This window comes from Protopterus annectens, chromosome 2.part1 (genome assembly GCF_019279795.1).
Source record: "Protopterus annectens isolate FY-2018-M chromosome 2.part1, PAN1.0, whole genome shotgun sequence".
Taxonomy (NCBI): domain Eukaryota; kingdom Metazoa; phylum Chordata; order Ceratodontiformes; family Protopteridae; genus Protopterus; species Protopterus annectens.
Window position 1 is genome coordinate 1,337,520,084 of NC_056729.1, and position 21,085 is coordinate 1,337,541,168.

The window sequence follows — 21,085 nt, forward strand, 5'->3', positions numbered from 1 at the left end:
CAAATGGCTTATTTTTTATTCCATTTACAAGGTGTTAAACCAGCTGTATCTTCCAAAAATCCACAAATTGCCTAAATACGTAAGGTACTTTACTGACTGTTGTGTAAGTTCCATGCTATTAAAATAAACATTACTGCTCTAAATGTCCTGGTAACAGGTATTACACTGATTATTAGTTCATCTCCTGCCATTAATTAACTTTGTAATCTACCGTTTAAGTGCATTTAACACTCCTCCTGTCTTACACTGTCTCCTGCTGTTCTGTGCCATTTAAGATGTCTGTGTGAAGTCTGTTTCCAACTCTGGCAGTCCATACACTGCCCACGCCTACCCTTGTTCATCATTAGACCACTGTTGCAGTATCCTAAGCTACATGGGACAATTTCTGCTAAGGATCAGATGTCGGTCCAGCTTCCAAAGCTTTAGGGCACCTTTCTGACCGTTACAACTGGGACAGTTTATAAAAAAATACAGATGCATGGATGTCACAAATCAGTCAAAGCAAATGTTCTCTAAAGTGTTCAGTCGCATCTTTTCTTTTGCATTTATTATTGCTTGTTAATAGTCTGTTTAAATTGTTTTATTCTAAGCCTCTTCATTTTGGTTTAAGCACTTGGCTGTAGGCCTACCCCTTAGTTCTCCCTGGCCTTTCTCTCTCAGATTCTGACAAATGTGGATGGGCACAGTTTTCCCTGCCAGTCTGGTTGATATGGGCATCCTGAGACAGTGTGACAGCTGCCTCATGTACACAGACAACCATCTACTGCTACCACTTAGGAACACAATTTGCGAGAGATGCAGTTACATTAGGAATCTAGAGTCTATGCTCTCTCCCTCACAAGCCAGTATATCTGGCACTGAGAAGGTTTTCAACATAATCACTATACTTGAAACACCACCCACACCTACACAACACACACCCACATATGCGGAGGTCCTCAACAAAAACATACCCAAACAAAGGAGACCTCAGAGGCAAAAACACACATCATCTCCACAGCCCTCCACACCACATACCACGCATAGTTTCACACTTCTTTGTCTCACGGCAACTAAGGCTTAACCATAAACCTAAGATATTAGTCATAAGAGACTCCATTGTGCGACACACAGATGTGTCTCTCACCAGGTTGGATAAGGAGAATCCTCCATATCACATACACAGTCAAGTCTCTCAACAACAGGTAGTGTTATGACTCTGTCATAGTCTATGTTGGCGTGAATGACTTGAGACCTAACCTCCCTGGACTACATGAAGAGAGACATGATTGAACTCACTGAATATGTGTCTCAGGTGGGTATGTCCCAAGCCTTAAGCAGCATTCTACTATCATCCAGAATGATGCCTCATTTCAAACAGAATATGATTGTCTTAAACAATTGGCGTAGTTTCTGGTGTCACTCCAGGGGGATCCAGTACCTATCAGCCTGGGAAGATATGACTGACAGACCACAATTCTTTGCCAGACATGGCCTGCATCTGTCTCACTTAGGCTTCAGGCTTTTGGCAAAGATTCTTCCCTCCCCCGTAGTGCCTTTTTTAGGAAAAGTGATGAGGTTAAAACTACCAACATAAAAATTTCAACAAAACGCAAATTAAAGGTCATGCTGCTAAATGCTAGGTGTCTAAACATGAAACTGCACTCATTGCAAGCATTCTTAACCCCGGAAAATGCTGACATGTGTGTAGTCACAAAAACCTGGTTCAAATTACAGAGAGCACCCGAGCCTTACCTGGTTACTCATCTCGTCATGCATTCAAACCCCAAACTGTGGGCAGTAAAGCCAAAGGAGGTGGAGTTTCAATATATATTAAAGACATACACACCTCCAGGCTAGTCAAATAGTATGACGCACAGGAGACACTCCAGGCGCAGTTAACCACTGACAAGATCCCAAGTCTGACTCGATGCCCAATCTGCCTGTCTGGACTTCGTCGAATCTATCAACATTCAACCCTTTACCCTGATCCTGGGTGACTTTGCCCAAACATAGACTGGAAGAGCTGCTCATATATATATATATATATATATATATATATATATATATATGTATGTATATATATATATATATACATATATATATATCTATACACATGTACGCACATATTTACACACAGGCATATTATCTGGGAAAAGGGATACATTCGTACATACACATACACACAACCACATGCATTTTATTTATGTATATGTAATACATATATATATATATATATATATATATATTTTTTTTTTATTATACACACACACACACACACACACACGCAAACACGTGTGCACGTATATATATATATATATATATATATATATATATATATATATATATATATGTGTATGTGTCTACTTAAGATCGACGTTACACTACTTCAAAATTAAGAAGTAGACCCACACTAGAGCGAAAGTGCAGTTTCGCGAAGCCCGCTTGAGCGAACGTACCGCACCACAGTGGAGGACATAGAACAAATGGGCTATGTCCTCCACTGTGGTGTGATAGTCATGGACCTTAGGGTTAGGGCACGGGTCATGGTAAGGTGATAGCCCTACTAACTATCCCCTTACCATGACCCGTGCCCTAACCCTAAGGTCCGTGAATATCGCACATAAGTTTGGCCCATTCGCTCAAGCGGACTTCGCAAAAGTGCACTTTCGTTAATGTGCACTTTTGCTCTAGTGTGGGTTTACTTCTTAATTTCGAAGTAGTGTAACTTCGATCTTAGTAGACCCATATATATATATATATATATATATATATATATATATATATATATATGTACGTGTATATACACACACGTATATGTACATGTGCATATGTATGTGTGTATATATATATATATATATATATATATATATATATATATATATATATGTATGGGTCCTCTTCAAATTACCGAAACGTCAGTTCGCCGACACGCGGAAGAGAAACGCGAAAGGACCGACAACGCAGTTGACCGACATGCTGAAATCCCGACAGCTGGAAGACCGACAAGGGGAACGTGTAAGCGCGACTTGGTAAGTATGCGATAGTGAGGGATTTTGGATTAGGGAGCGGACAGGTAAGTGTGCAATAGTGAGGGATTTAGGGTTAGGGTGTGTGAAAGGTGAGTGTCTTGGTAGTGTCGAAGTTAGGGTTTGGGTAATGTAAGTGTGTGTTAGTGATGGGTTTATGTTTTAGGGTGGGTTAAGTAAGTTAGGAATAGGGTGCAGGTAGGGTACATGTCTGGTACTGTCGGACCTTAGGGTTAGGGGTGGGTTAAGTGAGTTAGGGTTAGGGTGCAGGTAGGGTAAGTGTGCGGTAGTGTCGGACCTTAGGGTTAGGGGTGGGTTAAGTGAGTTAGGGTTAGGGTGCAGGTAGGGTAAGTGTGCGGTAGTGTCGGACCTTAGGGTTAGGGTTTGGGTTAGGGCTAGTGGATATGTAATGTAGTGTAATGTGTTGTTTACGTTTAGTGTGTCGGTGTAATGGTGTTCGGTGTTTTGCGTTGTCGGTATTGTGTGTTGTCGGTTATTTGGTGTCGGTGGTTTGTGTGTCGGCGAACTGGCGTGTCGGTGTTCTAAAGTAGACCCATATGTATATATATATATATATATATATATATATATCTACACACACACACACATATATATATATATATATATATATATATATATATATATATATATATATATATATGGATCTAGGACTAATTACCAATGACACGTTTCAATGAAACTGAAACAGTCAAGCACACTTTTGAGAAAGTCCTCTTTCACCGAAAAAGCACATTTGCGAAAGTCTGCTAAAAAAAAAAAAAAAAAAAAGGCAACATTTTAAAAAACAAGATAACAGTAATCACGTTCATGCAGGGGGGCAAGTCCCCCTGCACCCCCATGTAGGGGTCTGTGCCCCCACCCCCCCTCTACTTTTATTTTCTCACTCCGTGATCGCACTACAGTGGGGAAAAGGGAATATTCCCTTTTCCCCACTGTGCCATGATCTCAGGAAATGCCATTTTCTCACGTTTTTTTCTTTTTTTTGCTCAGTTTCGTGAAAGTGTTTTCCCTGTGAAAAAGCACTTGTGCGAAAGTGTGCTTACCTGTTTCAGTTTTGTTGAATCGTGTAGTCGACCGTTAGTCCTAGACCCATGTATGTATGTATCTATGTGTATATGTATGTATATATATATATATATATATATCTATATATAAAACGTCTTTCTGAAGAAGTCTTGATAATAAATAAGACGAAAGCGCTAAAGTACTACAAGAGTTGTTGGTGTGATTTACTATTCTTTGAATGCTGTTATTGTCACGAAGTTCGTTTCTTAGTTAAAATTTCTTCTCTTCTTTTGTTTTTTTGAGTGCGGTTCATTTTAGTTATGTGTGTGTGTGTGTGTGTGTGTGTGTGTGTGTGTGTGTGTGTGTGTGTGTGTGTGTGTGTGTGTGTGTGTATATATATATATATATATATGTATATATATATATATATATATATATATATATGGGTCTACTTTGATTCACTGAAACTCATTTTGCTGAATTTCTAAACATTCACACCAAATTGGTGAAAGCTGAAATCACTGAAAACTCATTTCACTGTATCACATTTCACAATTTCACTGAATGTAAGTACTGTTGGGCAAGTAATATGTATGTGGCCTTTTTCTCACTGTAGTACGATCCTGGAGTTAGTGTATGTAGTTGGGGGAGTGGGGAGCATAGGCTCTTGTGCCCCCACATTGGGGTGTGTGGGGGGGTGTAGACTCACCATATTACACAAACAGGAGCACTTATAATAATGCTTAGGAATTTTTCATGTCAGGACATGCAGCATCTGTAAGGCTTATTTTCTAGTGACATGCAGAAATATGGCACACTGTATATTTTCAGACTTCTTGGCTGTTTTGCTCCCAGTAAGGAACCCTTAGATATTTCTGTTGAACTGCATTACGGCAAGAAAATTCCTGATAGTTACAGATGTTCATCATAAATCACTGCTGTAGTAGCCTTTAGAAGCATGGGTTATATCTTGCCATCGATGTAACAGACAGCCAATCATCCAAAGCTTTTGGATCCTTCCACACATGCAACCGGGCTGCAGTTAATTCAAGTTAGTGAGCGAGAAAGTAGTAGCTTGGGCACCAAATTACTTCAGTACTTCCTTGTTCCACAGCTGTGAGCACTGTTTTTGGGCTTCAGAGGCTTGACGTTCTGCTTTTGTATCCATTGCTGGGTTGATAAGTCCTTGTGTAGGAATACTTTCCATACTTTAACTTTTATGTATTTTTAATATGATGTGAAAAAGTGCTGTCTCTTTAAGAATAACAGCAATTTTTGTGTGTTTATTATTTTAATGGGACAGGCTGACAGGCTGTCAGACATTTCATCTTCCGTGTTTAGATTGGGTCACCTTTTGAGCAGAAAAGTGGGTTTATTAGTGCTTGTGTGTAATTAATGGGGCTTTGTGTTTGAGAAGTATAAATGTGTGAACTGCTGCTGGGCCATCTACAGACCCTGGAAACTACAGACCCATAAGGCTCTTTAGTCTTATATTTAAGGCCGTGGAAAGAATTAACGTATCATGGAGATGATCAGTAGAGATATAGTAAATCTCCAGAAGCAGCGGATGAGTACAAAATTGTTCACATTGCCTACCTTGACCTGGCCAAGGCATTGTTGACAAACTCAAGAGGTTAGGTTCAAACCCATATGTCACCTGGTGGATAGCCAACTGTCTCTCAGACTAGACCCAGGAAGTTAGAATTGAGGAGTCCACCTCTACAAAGAGACCAGTCACAAGTGGAATCCCTTGGGGATCAGTCCTTGGACCGCTCCTTTTTGGCATATACTTCTCAGAAGTCAAGACCAATGTCAGTGGTCTCTGGCTGACTAAATTTGCAGATGATTGTAAATTAGGAGCTGTCATTGAATCTGTCAGTGACACAAATGTTCTCCAGGAGGGGCTGACACAGAGAAAGAACTGGTGTCAGAGCCATGGACTAAAACTAAATGCCAAGAAATGCATAATAGTATCCATTGGGAAGTCATCCATCCCTGGTAACCATCATATTGACAACACACCCCTTAGAGTTGACCCAGTAATCAGGGACTTGGGGACACATATAGATAGTAACCTAGCCTTTGGCCATCATGTGTCTACAGTGGTGTGGACATCATTCTATGTTGCACAACTTATAAACAAAGGTATGGCATCTAAGTCCAAGGAAGTCATTGTCCCACTATATTCAGCATTCATCAGACTTATCATTGAGTACAATGGCAACTTTGGTATGTACCTAACCAGGCATATCCAATAACTGGAACGTCCACAGAGGTTTCTCACTAAAAGAATACAGGGTGTAAGTAAAATATCCTTTGCAGACTGCCTCAAGGCCCTAAGTGTGTATTCTGTCTCCTACAGGCTTTTGAGGGGGGATCTATGCCTGGCATGCAGGGCATTGTCAGACCCCACTCTGATGGGCCTACTGCATGTCCACAAAATGAACAGCACCAGAATTACCCATTCAAAAGACTTAAACCTTGCCTGTGATATAAAAAGGACCTGCTGGAGAAGTAGGTATGTATCCCAGAGACTAACAGCGAATCAATGAAAAAAGAGCTACTGAAACCACGATAAAAAGGTCACTTTATTACAGGCAAGATAATCTTTCACCAAAAAGGCTTCCTCAAGCTTCATGCACTAACAGAGAAATACTAGAGGATTTAAAAAGCTACTAAGCAGTCATGTGACATAATTGGTGAAAATTTCAGTTAAGAATTAAAGCTAAAATATCTATTTAAAATATTAGATTCATCATTTTAATATAAAGCTATAATATTTATAACGCAATTTTTAAGAAAACATAAAAAATTTTTTTAAACCACATGACAAGTTTTAAAACATTTTAGACTCGTTCATGCAACATTTGTAAAAAAGGTTTTAAAGAAAATGTGCCATTTAAACCTGGGGGGTACGTGAGCTTTAAGTGTGGTACATTTTCTTTAAAACCTTTTTTAAAAATGTTCCATGAAGAAGTCTAAAATGTTTTAAAACTTGTCATGTGGCTTTAAAAAAAACAATTACATTTTTTTCTTAAAAATTGCGTTATAAATATTATGTTGTGTGTCTTTTCGGCTTTTTCCCGGTAAGGGGTCGCCACAGCTGGACTCCAGTCCGCTAGTGATTGGCAGTAAATTTTTTTTTTTACGAAATGCCAAGGTGCCAGCTCGACGCCCAGCCTTCAACGAAGGCACTCCCATTTACGCACGCATGTCTTTCGAACGCTACCCAACCGCGGGGAGGACATGCAGACTCCACACAGAAGGCACTCCCAAGCCACGCTGAGAATCGAACGGGAGAACCTCTTTATAGCAATATGATTTAGTCTATTTAAGGATGAATCTGATAGATATTTTAGCTTTAATTCTTAATTGAAATTTTCACCAATTATGCCATGTGACTGCTTAGTGGCTTTTTAAATCCTCTGGTATTTCTCTGTTAGTGTATGAAGCCTGAGGAAGCCTTTTTGGTGAAAAATTATCTTGCTTGTAATAAAGTGACCTTTTTATCGTGGTTTCAGTAGCTCTTTTTTCATTGATTCGTTGTTGGTTTGCTGCTGTGGAGCTGCTGAATTTACAACCTAGAAACTGTTTTTTTTCTGTTACGTATCCAACGGGCTCCCCATCCATGTGAAACAGAGTTCGTCCCTAACCCAGTTTAAGTGCAACTTGAACAATTGTATGGGAAACTGGAACTTCATCCCTGGTTTAGCACCTGTGTCTCTGATGGAGGGTGTTCATCTCCCAGCCCCATGCTTACACGTATCAAGGTTATCGGAACTTGTCAGAGATTTGTGATGCATGGCTAGGCTTAAAACAGCCTTGTGGTCGTTAGCCTAGTAAACACCTATGAAGTCTTCCTTTGACAACTTAGCTATTTATCAACACTTACCAGCAATACAACCTGAGATCAGACTTCATTCTAGGCAGAATCATGGAACAGCTTTTCTGCATGGAGCCCTTGCCAACACGGCAAACTTAGATAATACCTCAGTCACTGGTAGATGACTCTGCAGTGGCCATTACTGGTTGCTCAGACCGTTTTCTTCTGGTTCTGGAGCTCTGGTCTAGTCCCTTTAGCAACCATCCACTGGATATTAGCTAAGCCCTTTGCAGTCATGGGTGAATTAGTGGAGAGCACACCCCTGCATAGCTGGATTAAGAGACCTCTTCCGTGGGGTGATGTTTCACCCTTGAGTTGGTCCCCTTCTATGGACGTCACTAGAAAAAAAGAAAAGGAAAGATGTTCATCATTTTTACTGCTGCAGTAGCCTTTAGGCTGTATGGGTTATTTTCCTGCTCATCAAACAACAACTTGCTAGCTTCACAAAGATCTGGTTCCCCTCACACCTTCACTCTGACAGCTGTTTGGCTAGCGCCAAGGCAGAAAATCAGCAGTCAGAGTGAAGATGTCTTCAGTACTTTCTTTGAGAAGAAGCATCTGAAGGGGCTGTACAAGAGCAGCAACTGATTTAGAGTTTCATTTAGGCCAGATAAGTCCATGTTGGTGAATCCCTCCACACAGAAATTGTTACCCTTTTAAGAAAAAAAATATTTAATTTTATTTTCTGTGTGAAAGCGGTATTCCCCCCTTAATAAATCTGATATTTTTTAATAAATATTGTAGGTTTCCTGTCGGGGATGACTGTTTTTAGCTACTTTTTCAGTGTAGTGCATATGTTCATTTTGTGACAACCTACCTGACGTTGAGTGCAGCTTGTTGTTTTACTTTGTCAAGGGGTAAGGATAAGAAGTGTGAGTGCAAGTGTGCTGCTTGCGTAAACGAGGTGACAACTTACTTTCTGACTGCCTCACCGTAGTGACACTTACTACTTTTGGTATTTCTTCCTCCGCTACAGCATGGCTATATATGGTTCTGCTAGTTCCACTCCTGCTTTTCCTAGAAAGAAAAAAAAGCTATTAGCAAAGAGCCCTTGTCATTGCCATGTGCTCCAGTCTATGCCCCAAATGAGAGTGGGTGAACTTGTAGTGGTCATTGTTTGTCCCTCAGAATACTTACTCACTTCTTTGGCTTCCTCCAAAACTGGCCGGGCAACCATGTCCACTTTGGCTGTACAAGTGTCAAATACAGGCATGAAAGAACTATATTCTCTAAGGCTGGGAGATGCTCCTGGAAATTCTTCATAGGGTAACTGAGAAGCGCACCACTGTACTAAACATCCCTTCTTAGAGTCATTCTTCTTCCACAGGGACTCCTGTAAGGAAAAACAAAAGGTTAAACATTGTTTATCACAAGAAGTAATTACAGTTAAGAAAGATGAGTTTCTTACCTTAGTAACGCATGCATTACAGGTAGTGAATCCTGGTGATCAGCAGCCATTACAGGTAGGTATCCCCTGTAGTGAAATTCATAACGAAACAGACTCTAGTGATTCTGATAGTGACAGTGGTGGAGCTTCTTTTCCTACAGATTCACAAGCACAATTTTCCAACTTTGAGGAAAATATTAACTCTCACCTTCTTGTGGAATAACTTCCTTTTAATTAGATCATAGCTGACATGAATGAGGTGTTTTTTATGGGAACAAATAGATATTCCCCCTAAACTGAGGAGATAATGTTACAAAGGGCTATTCCTCATTCCTGATCCATTCTTCCTATACTGCTAGCCCTGCAGGATGTGCTAAATGCTGCCTGTAAGCATCCTGATACCCAGCCATCAGTCCCTAAAAAAGCAGATAAAATGTACAGAATGCCTCAGACTAATACATTTCTTTTGTCTTACCTTGGATCAGACCAAGCAGCCATATCACTGCTTCTTCTCTTGGCACTAGGCTGGTCTGAAAACTGACCCTTTTCCTAGTGGCAAGGAAGGCAATGTGTTGGATCGCCTTGGTAAGTGAATGTTTTCTACATCCAGTTTAGGCTTCAGGATTCTGAAATGTCAGGCTTATATGTGAAAGTTTATGCTTTGTTATATGGACAGTGTGAGGGAATTTGCTACCATACCTTCTACAGAAGAAAGCTCTTTTCTGAATTAGATTGTGTCTAGCTTGTCCCATGTATCCAAACATGCTTTAAAGAGTGTGTATGATTGTGCAGATACTGTTTGGTTCTTCTGCTACAACAAGTTCTGATACAGTTTGAAAGAGGAAAATTGATTTAGGGAATTTCTTAAGATTTTTTTATGTCTCCCTATACAAATCTTATAGACCTTCGTTTTGAACTAAAAAGCCAGATATGCAAAAACAGCCATATTCTGGCAAATAAGGAGCTAAAAAGAAATGACCAGAGGACAATAATAATCAAATAAGCATTCCGTCAACTATGAACAACAAACGAAAAGGCTAAGAACACTAGATCCATGGACTCCTAGGACGCCAATAATTCACTCACGATAAACAGACCACTGGTAGTTGTGCTATACAAAAAATTTTATAAATGCACACCAACCACCCAGTTGAATAAAAATCTTCTGTTTAATGATACAAGTTAAGCACTTTCACCTGCACAAATGCGGGCTTCATTAGAATATCTAAACACTGAAACTGTTGCAGTTTAAATACTGCCTTTGGCGCCAATACACAGTGTATATAAAGTGACAAGTGCATCGAACAATTTCATGCATAAAGTAGATCATTCTAACATCACTTCAACTACATATGTTCAATTCCAATCAAGCATCCTCACTACTCTCCTGAAAATGTTAACACATGTAAAATGTGTGTGTACATATGTATGAAAATGTATAAATATCTAAATATATACAAACATTTGATGCTGATAAAAATTCCAATCCTTTCAACATCCCCATAATTACTAGCTTGTTAATTCAATAATCCTAAAAGTTCATAAACGAAGTAAATACAAGAAAAAAATAAAAAATGATAAAAAAAAATATATTTAAACTACACCTCCTAATAATGGTCAACAGACTTTTTGTATAAAACAACAACTTTAAATATAAATCAACAACTGTGAAAATCTTCCTGTATTGATATACAAAGAGTTTGCAACAGTATCTATCCTTTGGGCTCACCATACTAGTGGTTAGCGAACCCCTATTAATTTTCAACCATAAATGATGCTATACCTATTTAATTGATAGTAATGGTTTAATGGTTGTAAAATCATTAAGCCCTGGTGGTGTCGAAGCATCCGTAAATAACTGCCACCATAATTCTTTGTATGCCAAGGTGGCCTTAAAATTACCCCCTCTGGAGTCAGTAACTATGTTTTCCAAGATGACAAATTTGAAATAATGCATTTCCCCGCACTTTTCTATATGCCTATAAAGGGCATTATTTGCATCCTTTCTCCTGATGCTGTATAGATGTGCATAAATATGTTTTTTGGAAGTTTCTTTCTATCTTCTCTATATAATATCCTGGGCATGTCCAACATTTAGCCAGATATATAATAAATTTGGAATTACAATTACCTTGTTTGAACTTTATTCTAGTCCTGTTAACATTATTCAAAGTAATTCCATCATCTTCATTTATTGCACAACACTGACTACAACTGCCACATTTTGTAGTATGCTTCCTATCACTGTCAACTTCTTTATCTGTTGTCCTTCTTTCCAAATACATCTTAATATTACAGCCCATTTTGTATACAAATAGTTTCATAGTTTCATAGTTTAGTACTAGGCTATCTGCCCTGGGGCATTTATAAGCCTAGCCATAGTGATGTAGTTTTCGCCAACCCATGTAATGGTACAAAAGTGTACAGAATAGATTTAGAATACTGTGCCTCTGTCTAGTAGTGACACAGTGAAGACCCCCTTACATAATATAATTAGTTTACTGTGCCTCTGTCTAGTAGTGACACAGAGATGACCCTGGGTAAACCTCGATCTCCCATCCACTCGTCAAGATTTCTCTTGAAGAGAGTCAGTGAGGGGCTCTGCCTAACATGAACTGGGATTCTGTTCCAGAGTATGGGAAGCCTCTGAGTTATGAATCTGTCCCTCCAGCATGTCCTATTCATATTTGTGCTGAGGTTTAAATCTTTAGCTCTCGTGGTTCTGATGGATTTGGATTTTTGAGGAGGAGCATGTCCATCAATTCCTGATTGGACATGGCCTTGTACGTCAGGCACAGATCACCTCTGAGTAGGCGGTATGCTACTGAATAGAGCTGGAGTTTCTTTAGTCTGGCAGCATATGACATATGTTGGAGACCCTTGATCCTCTTGGTGAGGTACTTTTGGGGTCTCTCTAGCTGTTGCAAGTGCCGGGTGAGGTACATACCAAATGGGGCATTGTACTCAATCATGGGCCTGATAAGGGAGGAGTATAGGGGTACAATGACCTCCTTTGATCTGGATGTGAATCCCTTCATGATAAGGTGGGCAAGGTAGAAAGTCTTTCTAACCACTTTGGCAACGTGGGTGTCAAATGAGAGGTCACTATCGACTTGGGTCCCCAGGTCTCTGATTACTTTTTCCGTACTCAGTGGGTTACTGTCTTTGTGATAATTTGTGGGTACTTTGTTTTTCCCAAAGGGGATGACTATACATTTTTTGGCATTTAGTTTAAGGCCATGACTCCGGCACCAGTTGTCCATTTCAGTGAGGTCTTTCTGTAGGATGTATGTGTCAGCTGGTGTATCGACTATGGCGCCTAGTTTGCAGTCATCTGCGAACTTTGTCAGCCACAACCCTCCCATGTTTGCTTTCACATCTGAGAAATAAATGCCGAACAAGAGGGGTCCCAGGACAGAGCCTTGTGGGACACCACTTGTGACTGGCTTTGAGTCTGACATGGCTCCAGCGATTTTGACTTTATGGGTTCTGTCCTTTAGCCAGTTTGCAACCCATCTTGTGACATATGGATTTACATTTAAGCTGTTGAACTTGTCTATGATGCCAGAGTGGGGTATTGTGTCGAAGGCTTTAGCCAAGTCCAGGTAGGCTGTATGGACTGCTTTGCCCTCGTCAATGGCTCTAGTGACTGTTTTGAAAAAGTCAGCCAGGTTCAAAAGGCAGGATCTGCCCTTTACAAAGCCGAACTGGGTGGGATCAAGTGTCTGTAAGTCCCCAATGTCTCTGTTTATGAGTTCCATAATGATTCTTTCCATAGCTTTGCAGACCAGGCTGGTTAAGCTTATGGGGCGGTAGTTACCAGGGTCTGTAGAGGTGCCTCCTTTGTGGAGTGGGACTACTGTTGCTGTACGCCAGTGTTCAGGCACATATCCTGTAGTAAGGCTAAGGTTAAATAGCATTTTTATGTGCGGGTTTAGCTCCTCTTGGAGTTCCCGTAGCACGCAACCCGGGATACCGTCAGGCCCCATTGATGCTGTGTTTTTAGCTTTGCTGAGGGCGGTTCTCACCTGGACATCTGAGATGACAGGGAGGTTACATTCAGCTGGGATAAGTATTTCTTCTTTTGGGGGTGAGGGAGGGGAGAAGTTTGCACTGAACCTGTCTGCCAGAATGTTGGCAGTATCTGTGGGTTCAGTGTATTTTTTGTCATTGTGAACTAACTCTGAGCATATCTGAGGGTTTCCGCCCAAGTTTCTAACATAGCAGAAGGCGGCCTCGTGGTTATCTTTAGTGTCCATAGCGATTTTTTTCTCAAAGTTGGCCTTGGATGTTTTTATGAGAGAACGTAGCTTTCTACTAGTGCTGATCAGAGATGCCTTCTCTTTATGGGATTTTGCTCTGTCGTGCAGTAGCTTCCTTCTTTTGTTATAGAATTTGTTTATGGCTGGGGTCCACCAGACAGGATGCCTGCCCTTGGTGGAGAGGGTCTTGGTTTTATTTGGGATTGCATGATCCATGCATTCTTGGAGATGTCCGTAGAAAGCATTTGTGAAGGATTCTGCATTGTGGGATGTGGTTTCCACTGGCCCAGTGGGCTTAAAGGATACCATCTCAGTTTTAAGAAGTGTAAAGTCGGCTTTTGAGAAGTTTTTCACTGTAGTCTTTTGTGTTGGGGGTGGAGGTGGGATATGTATATCCAGGGTGATTAGTTTGTGGTCAGATCTCACTAGTGAGGGGTATACTTCCGGTGTGGAGCACTTTGTCCCCATGTTTGTGATGATCAGGTCTAGTATATTATCTCCCCTTGTGGGAGAGGTGACTAGCTGTTCCATTGCATTTGAATTTATGAATTCCAGGAACCTTTGGGCTAGGGTGTTTGGGCTAGAATAATGCACCCAGTCTATGTTAGGGTAGTTGAAGTCTCCCAATATGATGGTGTTTGGTGAGACATTCATATCCTCTAATGTCTTCAGGAAGGCTGAATGGGGTTCCTGAGATTGGGAGGGTGGTCTGTAACATGCTACCAGTTGTATAGCAGTTTTGCCTACGGTTAGTTGCACCTGGATGGTCTCTGATGCTTCATGTGTTGCCACTAACCTGGAGGTGCGGGTGTCCTTGATGAATATGGACACTCCCCCTCCCTTTTTGGCTTGGCCTGAGTTTTGGGGCCGAAAAGCATGATACGAGGTATAGCCTGGTAGCGCTAGAGTGCTCTCAGGAGCCTTCAACCAGGTTTCAGTTACTGCACAGACATCGATGCTCTCCATACTGAGGAGTGCTTCGAGAGCCTGCACCTTGAGATTTAGACTTCTGGCGTTGGGCAGCATTACCCTTAATTTCTTTCCATTTTTGTTTTCTAAGGAGGTGGGTTTGTCTTTTGAGCCTTGCCTAAAAAAGGCACTATGGGGGTGGCAAGAGCCTTAGCCAATATCCCGAAGCCCAGTGGTGACAGATGCAAGCCGTCCCTTGTGAAGCAGCGTGGCTTGTCCAGCATGTCATCCCAAGCAGACAGACATTGGATCCCCCTAGAATGACACCAGTATTTGAGCCAATTATTAAAGCTGATCATCTTGTCTTTGTATTGTGGCATCATTCTTGGTGAGGGCAAGATGCTGCTCAGGGTCAGGGTCATACCAGCCTGGGCTACATAATCAGAGAGCTCCTCTATGTCTCTCTTCATGTAGTCCAGGGAGGTACGTCTCAGGTCATTCACGCCGGCATGGACAATGACGGAGTCATATTTGTACTTGCTTTGGAGTGACCTGAGTGCATGTGTTATGTGGCGGATCCTAGCTCCCGATAGGCAGCTCACCGTTACCCTCTCCTTGTTCAGCCTACTAAGCGGAACGTCCGTGTGTCTGACTATAGAGTCACCTATTAATAGTGTATCAGGCATGGTGTTTGGCCTTAAGGGCTGTGATTGTTTGACACACTGATTTATTGAAGTATGTGTAGCATGTGTTAGGTTTTGAGGTGGTAGATTTTTGGGTGTCTGCTTTGGGAGCCTCTGTTGTTTTGGTAAGTTTTTTGTTAGAGCCTCCGAGTATGTCTTTGTGTTGTTATGTGTTTGGTTTGCAGTTGTGGTAGGTCTATATGGGACTGGGTTTGGTGTGTGTGTGGTTACCTTCTCCTCATGTCTGGTCTTGCCAGTCCTGAGTTGAGAGAGTTCAGCCTCCAGTTTGGCTATATAGTTGCATCTCTCACATGTATTTGTGTTTGTTGGGAGGAGGAGAGGGTTGTCTGTGCACATGAGACAATTGTAGCATTGTCTCAAGATTCCCAGATTAACCATCTGAACCGGAGAGGATGCTAGTAATCTACCACTCGACATGCTAGAATATTATAAGGGAGTGCTGTGCCTTTAAGGGAAGTGGGTACTCACAGGGGTGGTAGGTGGATGTAGTGCTTACTTTAGTTAGCGAGTGCTTACTTAGAAGAGAGGTTTTGAGAACAAGTGTTAGGCTTATAATAAAGCGAGTAGACTGATTATTATAAGAGTAGAGCTTTCTTAAGGGAAAATTTGAAGAGCAGACTTGGCAGAGCCAGAAAAAGTTTAACCGGCGCTGTGCTATGCGCACAAACGCGCAAAGCCGTGCAAACGCTGATTTTAACCAGGGAACTTCAAAAGAGCTAGAAATGGTCCAAAACAACCAATTACTACAAGCTCTTGTCCTGAGGTCACTCCTTCAGGGACAGATAGGCTGCTCAAGGCTCCCCACTCCCACTGGTGAGCAAAGAAACTTCCTTCTATCCAAGTAAGGCAATGGACAACACAGGAACTGCACCACAGCCCAGAATACAGCAAAGCCTGTATACTGGTCTAAACTAGTCGAGGAGAGGCGGGAAAACAAGGATATTTTTTTTTTTTTGTTTGTTTTTGAGATAGAAAGCACACAGAAATGCAGGAAACAGTAATAAATCAGTTACACAGGCTAGCACACTTTAGTGGGCAGCCTCAACAGTTAAATTTAACAAACAACAATGAAGGTTTAGGGCCCAATATTTTGGCTATATCTTGGTCAGCCATCATGACATTCCAATTGCTAGTCAGAATATTCTTAATCTTATTAGTGTATGGACCATATTCTAATACACAAGCTCTATTGAAATTCCCATTTGTGCCTGTGTGAATGGACAGATTCCTTTCCATTATATTGTTAGTCTTGTCTTTATCATTGAGACCTAACAGTGGGATGTATTTATGCCCCCATTCCTTCAAAACATAATTCCTAACATCCTTCATCATATTCAAATTATAACCTCTTTCTTTAAACAATTCGGTGATGAATTCCACTTTTTCTACCATCTCTGAGTATTGCGATATAATTTTTATAGCCCTAATACACTGTCCTTTGTATATGTTATATAACAATTTCCTGGGATGGTTGCTTGTATATTCTATGTATCCATTGCTGAATGTACTTTTTTCTGTGCATTTGGGACTTGAAACATGTGTCCCCATTGGATACATAAGTGTCTAAGTAAGCTATACCTTCATAGCTACTAGATGAAGTGAATTTTAAAAATTCACTACTTTGATTCAAATAATTCAAAAAATTATCCAAAGTAGCCTGGCTACCATCCCATAAGATGTATATGTCATCTAAAAAGCAAGAATAGTATCTGACATGTTTGAAATAGTCACTTTTAAATACGATTTGTGTCTTCCCAATCTAGCATTACCAGATTAGCAAATATGGAGGTGCAAGCGGCCCCCATAGCTACTCCCTTAGTTTGTCTAAAATGTTCACCCTCGTACAGTATATAGTTGTGATCTAAAACAATAGACATCAATTCAAGAATCAAACAGACCCTGTCCTAATCTAATTCAGTGTATTTTCTAAAACTATTGGTGAAGGCTTCCATGCCTTCATCTTTGGGAATACATGAAAATAAATCAATAACGTCACAAGTGACGTATATGAGACCCCCTATACAAATCTTATAGGCCTTCGTCTTGAACTAAAAAGCCAGATATGCAAAAACAGCCATATTCTGGCAAATAAGGAGCTAAAAAGAAATTACCAGAGGGCAATAATAAGAAACAGGTTTTTTTTTCAGAAAAAGAGACAGACCAACAGTGCAGAATGACTATGCCAGCATTCCTTACCTACCCTTCATCCTCTTGTGCCAGTATCTCTGCATACATGTCCAAGAAGCTGGTTCCTCTGTAGCAAAAGATTGTTTAAAGCTCTTGGGTGTTAAAAGTGGTGCAGGAGGGTTACAGATGGCACTGGATACAAAAACTTCACTTCAGGGGAATTTCTCTACACATTCCGAATCAGATAGAATATTTTCATCCGGTTCTTCAGTCTTTCCTCACCCAAGACTTCATAGAACCAATGTCTGTAAGTCACTTTGGCAAAGGCTTCTGTCCCAGAATGCTTCTTGTACCAAAGAAATAGGCATCTTGGAGACCAGTACTGTCTCTTTCATTTCTAAATCTATATGTGAAAGCACTGAAATGAAATTGTTGACCCTGCAGAAACATTTCCCCTTGTTCCTCCTATGAATTACATGGTAACAGTAGACTTAAAAGATGCTTATTATCACATCACGTTAGCTGCAGGCTTCGTGAGATTTTTAAGGTTCTCTATTTCTGGCTCACATTACCAGTTTTCTGCATTACCACTTGATTTATGAAATGTTTAGTCCCAGTCATAGCTTTTTGCAGACTGAATGGCATTCACATATTTCCTTATTTAGACAACCTGCTTATCTTTGCAAAGTCTTTACCCAGATGTCAAGAATCATTAACCTGGGTTATATCTTTTCTGACCAGTCTGGTCTTTAAGACAAATGCTACAAAATCCTCATTGACTGCATCTCACAGGAATGAGTTTCTTGGTTATCTTCTAGATATCCTATCTTTAAAAGGCCTTTCTGACACAAGAGGGGGTGGATCTTTATCTGTAATCTTTCCTGAGTTTCTCCAGTCAGCCGCAGGACTTCTACAGGAAAATCTGTCAGGTTCCTAAAGTTCATGGCTTTTATGATTCTCATGATTCCTGTAGCCAGGTTGCATATAAAAATGCAGTGTTTTTTTAAAAACACATGGACCCAGCATGTGCATCCTATGGAGCATCAAATTCCAGTTTTGGGCTCTGTCAGAATTTTTCTGCATTGGTGAAGACAACAGATTAAGCTGTACCCAGATCTTCCTTTCTCTTCTGAGACCCTAAAACTGTCCCTCACCACAGGCACTTGGGTTTTGCTTTGGGAGCAGTTTCCATTAGGGTAAAGGTGCAAGGCCTGTGGAGTCTTTCAGGCAGACCAAAGCACATTAGTATAAAGGATATGTTGGCTGTGATCCATGCTTTAAAATCTCTTCATCACCTATTGTTGCTAGGACCTCTACAAATGGTTACAGATAGTAGTACCACAGTCATATGGTACATAAACAAGCATGGGAGGTACAAGGTCATACCCCCTATGCAGGTTGGCAGCTCTACAGCATTCCTTAACCCTCTATGCATCCTACACTCCATTAGAGCAAAACATAGTAACAGACAAGCTGAGCAGGGCCAGGACAGACCTTCATTAATGAAAATGGAGTAAGGGCTTCTTCTAGGAACTGATCCATTTTTTGGGAAACATCTCAAATATATCTGTTCACCTCCTTTCAAAATAGACAACTAAAGAAATTCTGCAGTTAGACTCCTCACAAGCATGCCCAGAAACAGATGCCTTTTCATTCCCACGGATGAGAATTTCCATTTGTACTTTTCCATCCTTTCCACTGATATCCACTGCAATTCTGAAGATTCAGAAGGACTCTCCTAAAATCATTGTGGTGACTGTATTTTGGCACAGGCAGCACTGGATGTTCTTTGTGTTTCACTGTTGCAGTCAATTACTTGGGGGTTATCCCTGCTGTATTAGCCCTCGGCTAAGACTGCGGTTGTGGTGCTGCAGTAGCGTTGTCAGCTCACAGTAAGACATTGTCCTGTTCAATTCTCTGCTAGAGCTTCTTCTGTGTGGAGACATGCGTGAATGGGTGTACCTTCATTGAAGGTTGTGCGTCAGGGCCGGCAACTTGGCATGTAAAAATCTACTGCCAATCATTAGCAGACCAGAGTTCTGCTGTGGCGACCCCTAACCGGGAAAAAGCCGAAAGACACAACAACAACAACATTAGCCCTCGGCTGGCCAGAATACCAAAGTCTTAATTTTCTTGTGCCTGGATGCTGTCGCTTTGAGACCGACATCAGGTTTTCAGTACTATAAAGCAAGGCAGCCGACGCCATTACATCAGTCTTTCTTGCCATGGAGCCGTAGCAGAAGCAGTTAGCAAGAATTCCAGTCGGTCACTACCAGAGTTCGCTCACAGCTGAAAACGTCTAAAGCCAAGTACCCCATTGGGGACCTTTTTTTTTCTTGCAGTAATTGATGTCAGAAAAAGTCAATAATTGTCTTGCCTGTGGAAAGCAGATACCACACCAAGACATCCATTCCTAGTGCATCACTTCTTAAGGCCCAGACCACGACGTCTCCCGCTGTCTGTTCTGTGCCCTCTTTAACCCCAGAACCATTCATCGTAGAGCTAGTTTTGTAGCCAGATATTTTTTTCTTCCGTCTTCGCATTCTGAAATGGCGTCCATCAGCCAGCAAACTATTGATATTCCAAAAAAAGTAAGGATAAAAATAGAGACAGACCACTCAAGGCTAAATCTTCCGACGACTCAGCTAAACAGGTCAGTTCTCCGGAATTCTAGTGAGGTGCGTTTGCAGTCCCTGATGCCAGGCTCGAATACTTCGCAGGCCACTGCTGAGATCCTTTCGGAGTCCAGTATGCTGCAAAAAGCTTCTTCGACTTCAGAGCCTCTGGTCATCTCGGCCTCGGTTGGGTCCAGAACCGCTATGCAGGCACCAGCTTCTGTGGAGGTTGGTCGCTCTACCGAATCCATTCAAAAACCGACATATTCTCCACCTAATGCCGTTCAACTCAGATGTTTGGATACTCTTCGACCCAGGGCCAAGACTACTCCTAGGAAATCTACCTTCAGACACCATTTCTTTCCTGCTCCTCCACCCTAGTCTCAAATGCTCAAAATGGCAGAGGAACTTATCACCCTTATAAGAGGCACGCAGGCTATGCCTTCTAAAAGGAGAAGAGACCCTTCTACAGAAGTTTTGACAGAACAGGACTCCGAGGAGTCGGATTACTTGGATTTTGAAGAGGAACAACCACCTCTTACCGCTTATGATGAGTCAGATGCAGAGGAGTCTATTCCCTGTGCCTCCCCTCCAGAAGATTTCTCTTTTGGGGAAATCCTCCACACCGTTAGGGAACACTTCCACTGGAAATCCCAGGATTTCCCCCAGTCTAAGAAAAGACTTAAGAGAGTTTCTAGACCTACCTCAGCACAGACCTTTGGCCATACCCCCCATTCTGGAGGTGGTGGATGATGTGTTCAGTGAATCTAGTCTCACCCCTGATGCCCTCCCCCGGCTCCCAGAAAGCCTGACAGATACTAGAGAGTACCAGACTCTCATAAATTCCTACATAGAAATCCTGCGGCAGACCCGGAGGTCATTACTCAGGGACCCAAAAGAGCTAAGGCTAGTTCTTTCTGACAAGGAATCCAGGGTGCTGGATAGATGGGATAAAAAGGTTTACACCCCTGCAGCTTTGGCAGAAATACCAGCAACATACTTTGGAAATTTTAAAACAAAAAATTTCTTCTGCTGACTGTGCATATTCGAAAGAGATAGCAAATTTACTGCACTCTTCTTGTCAAGTGACTAAACATTCCTTACACTGTGGATATGATGCCCTAGATGCCTTGAACAGGGCAATAGTGTCAGGTTCTGTTATTA

The 21,085-nt window shown here is 41.3% G+C and overlaps 1 protein-coding gene across 1 annotated transcript in view; it reads left to right on the top strand.

The window, feature by feature from the left end:
- Positions 1-21,085, top strand: part of CRTC3 (CREB regulated transcription coactivator 3) — a 1,604,530-nt gene that overhangs the window by 77,351 nt on the left and 1,506,094 nt on the right. The window contains exon 2 of the mRNA XM_044063561.1: positions 9,245-9,380. Coding sequence (XP_043919496.1) covers positions 9,245-9,380 — 136 coding nt within the window. The remainder of the gene's footprint in view (positions 1-9,244; positions 9,381-21,085) is intronic.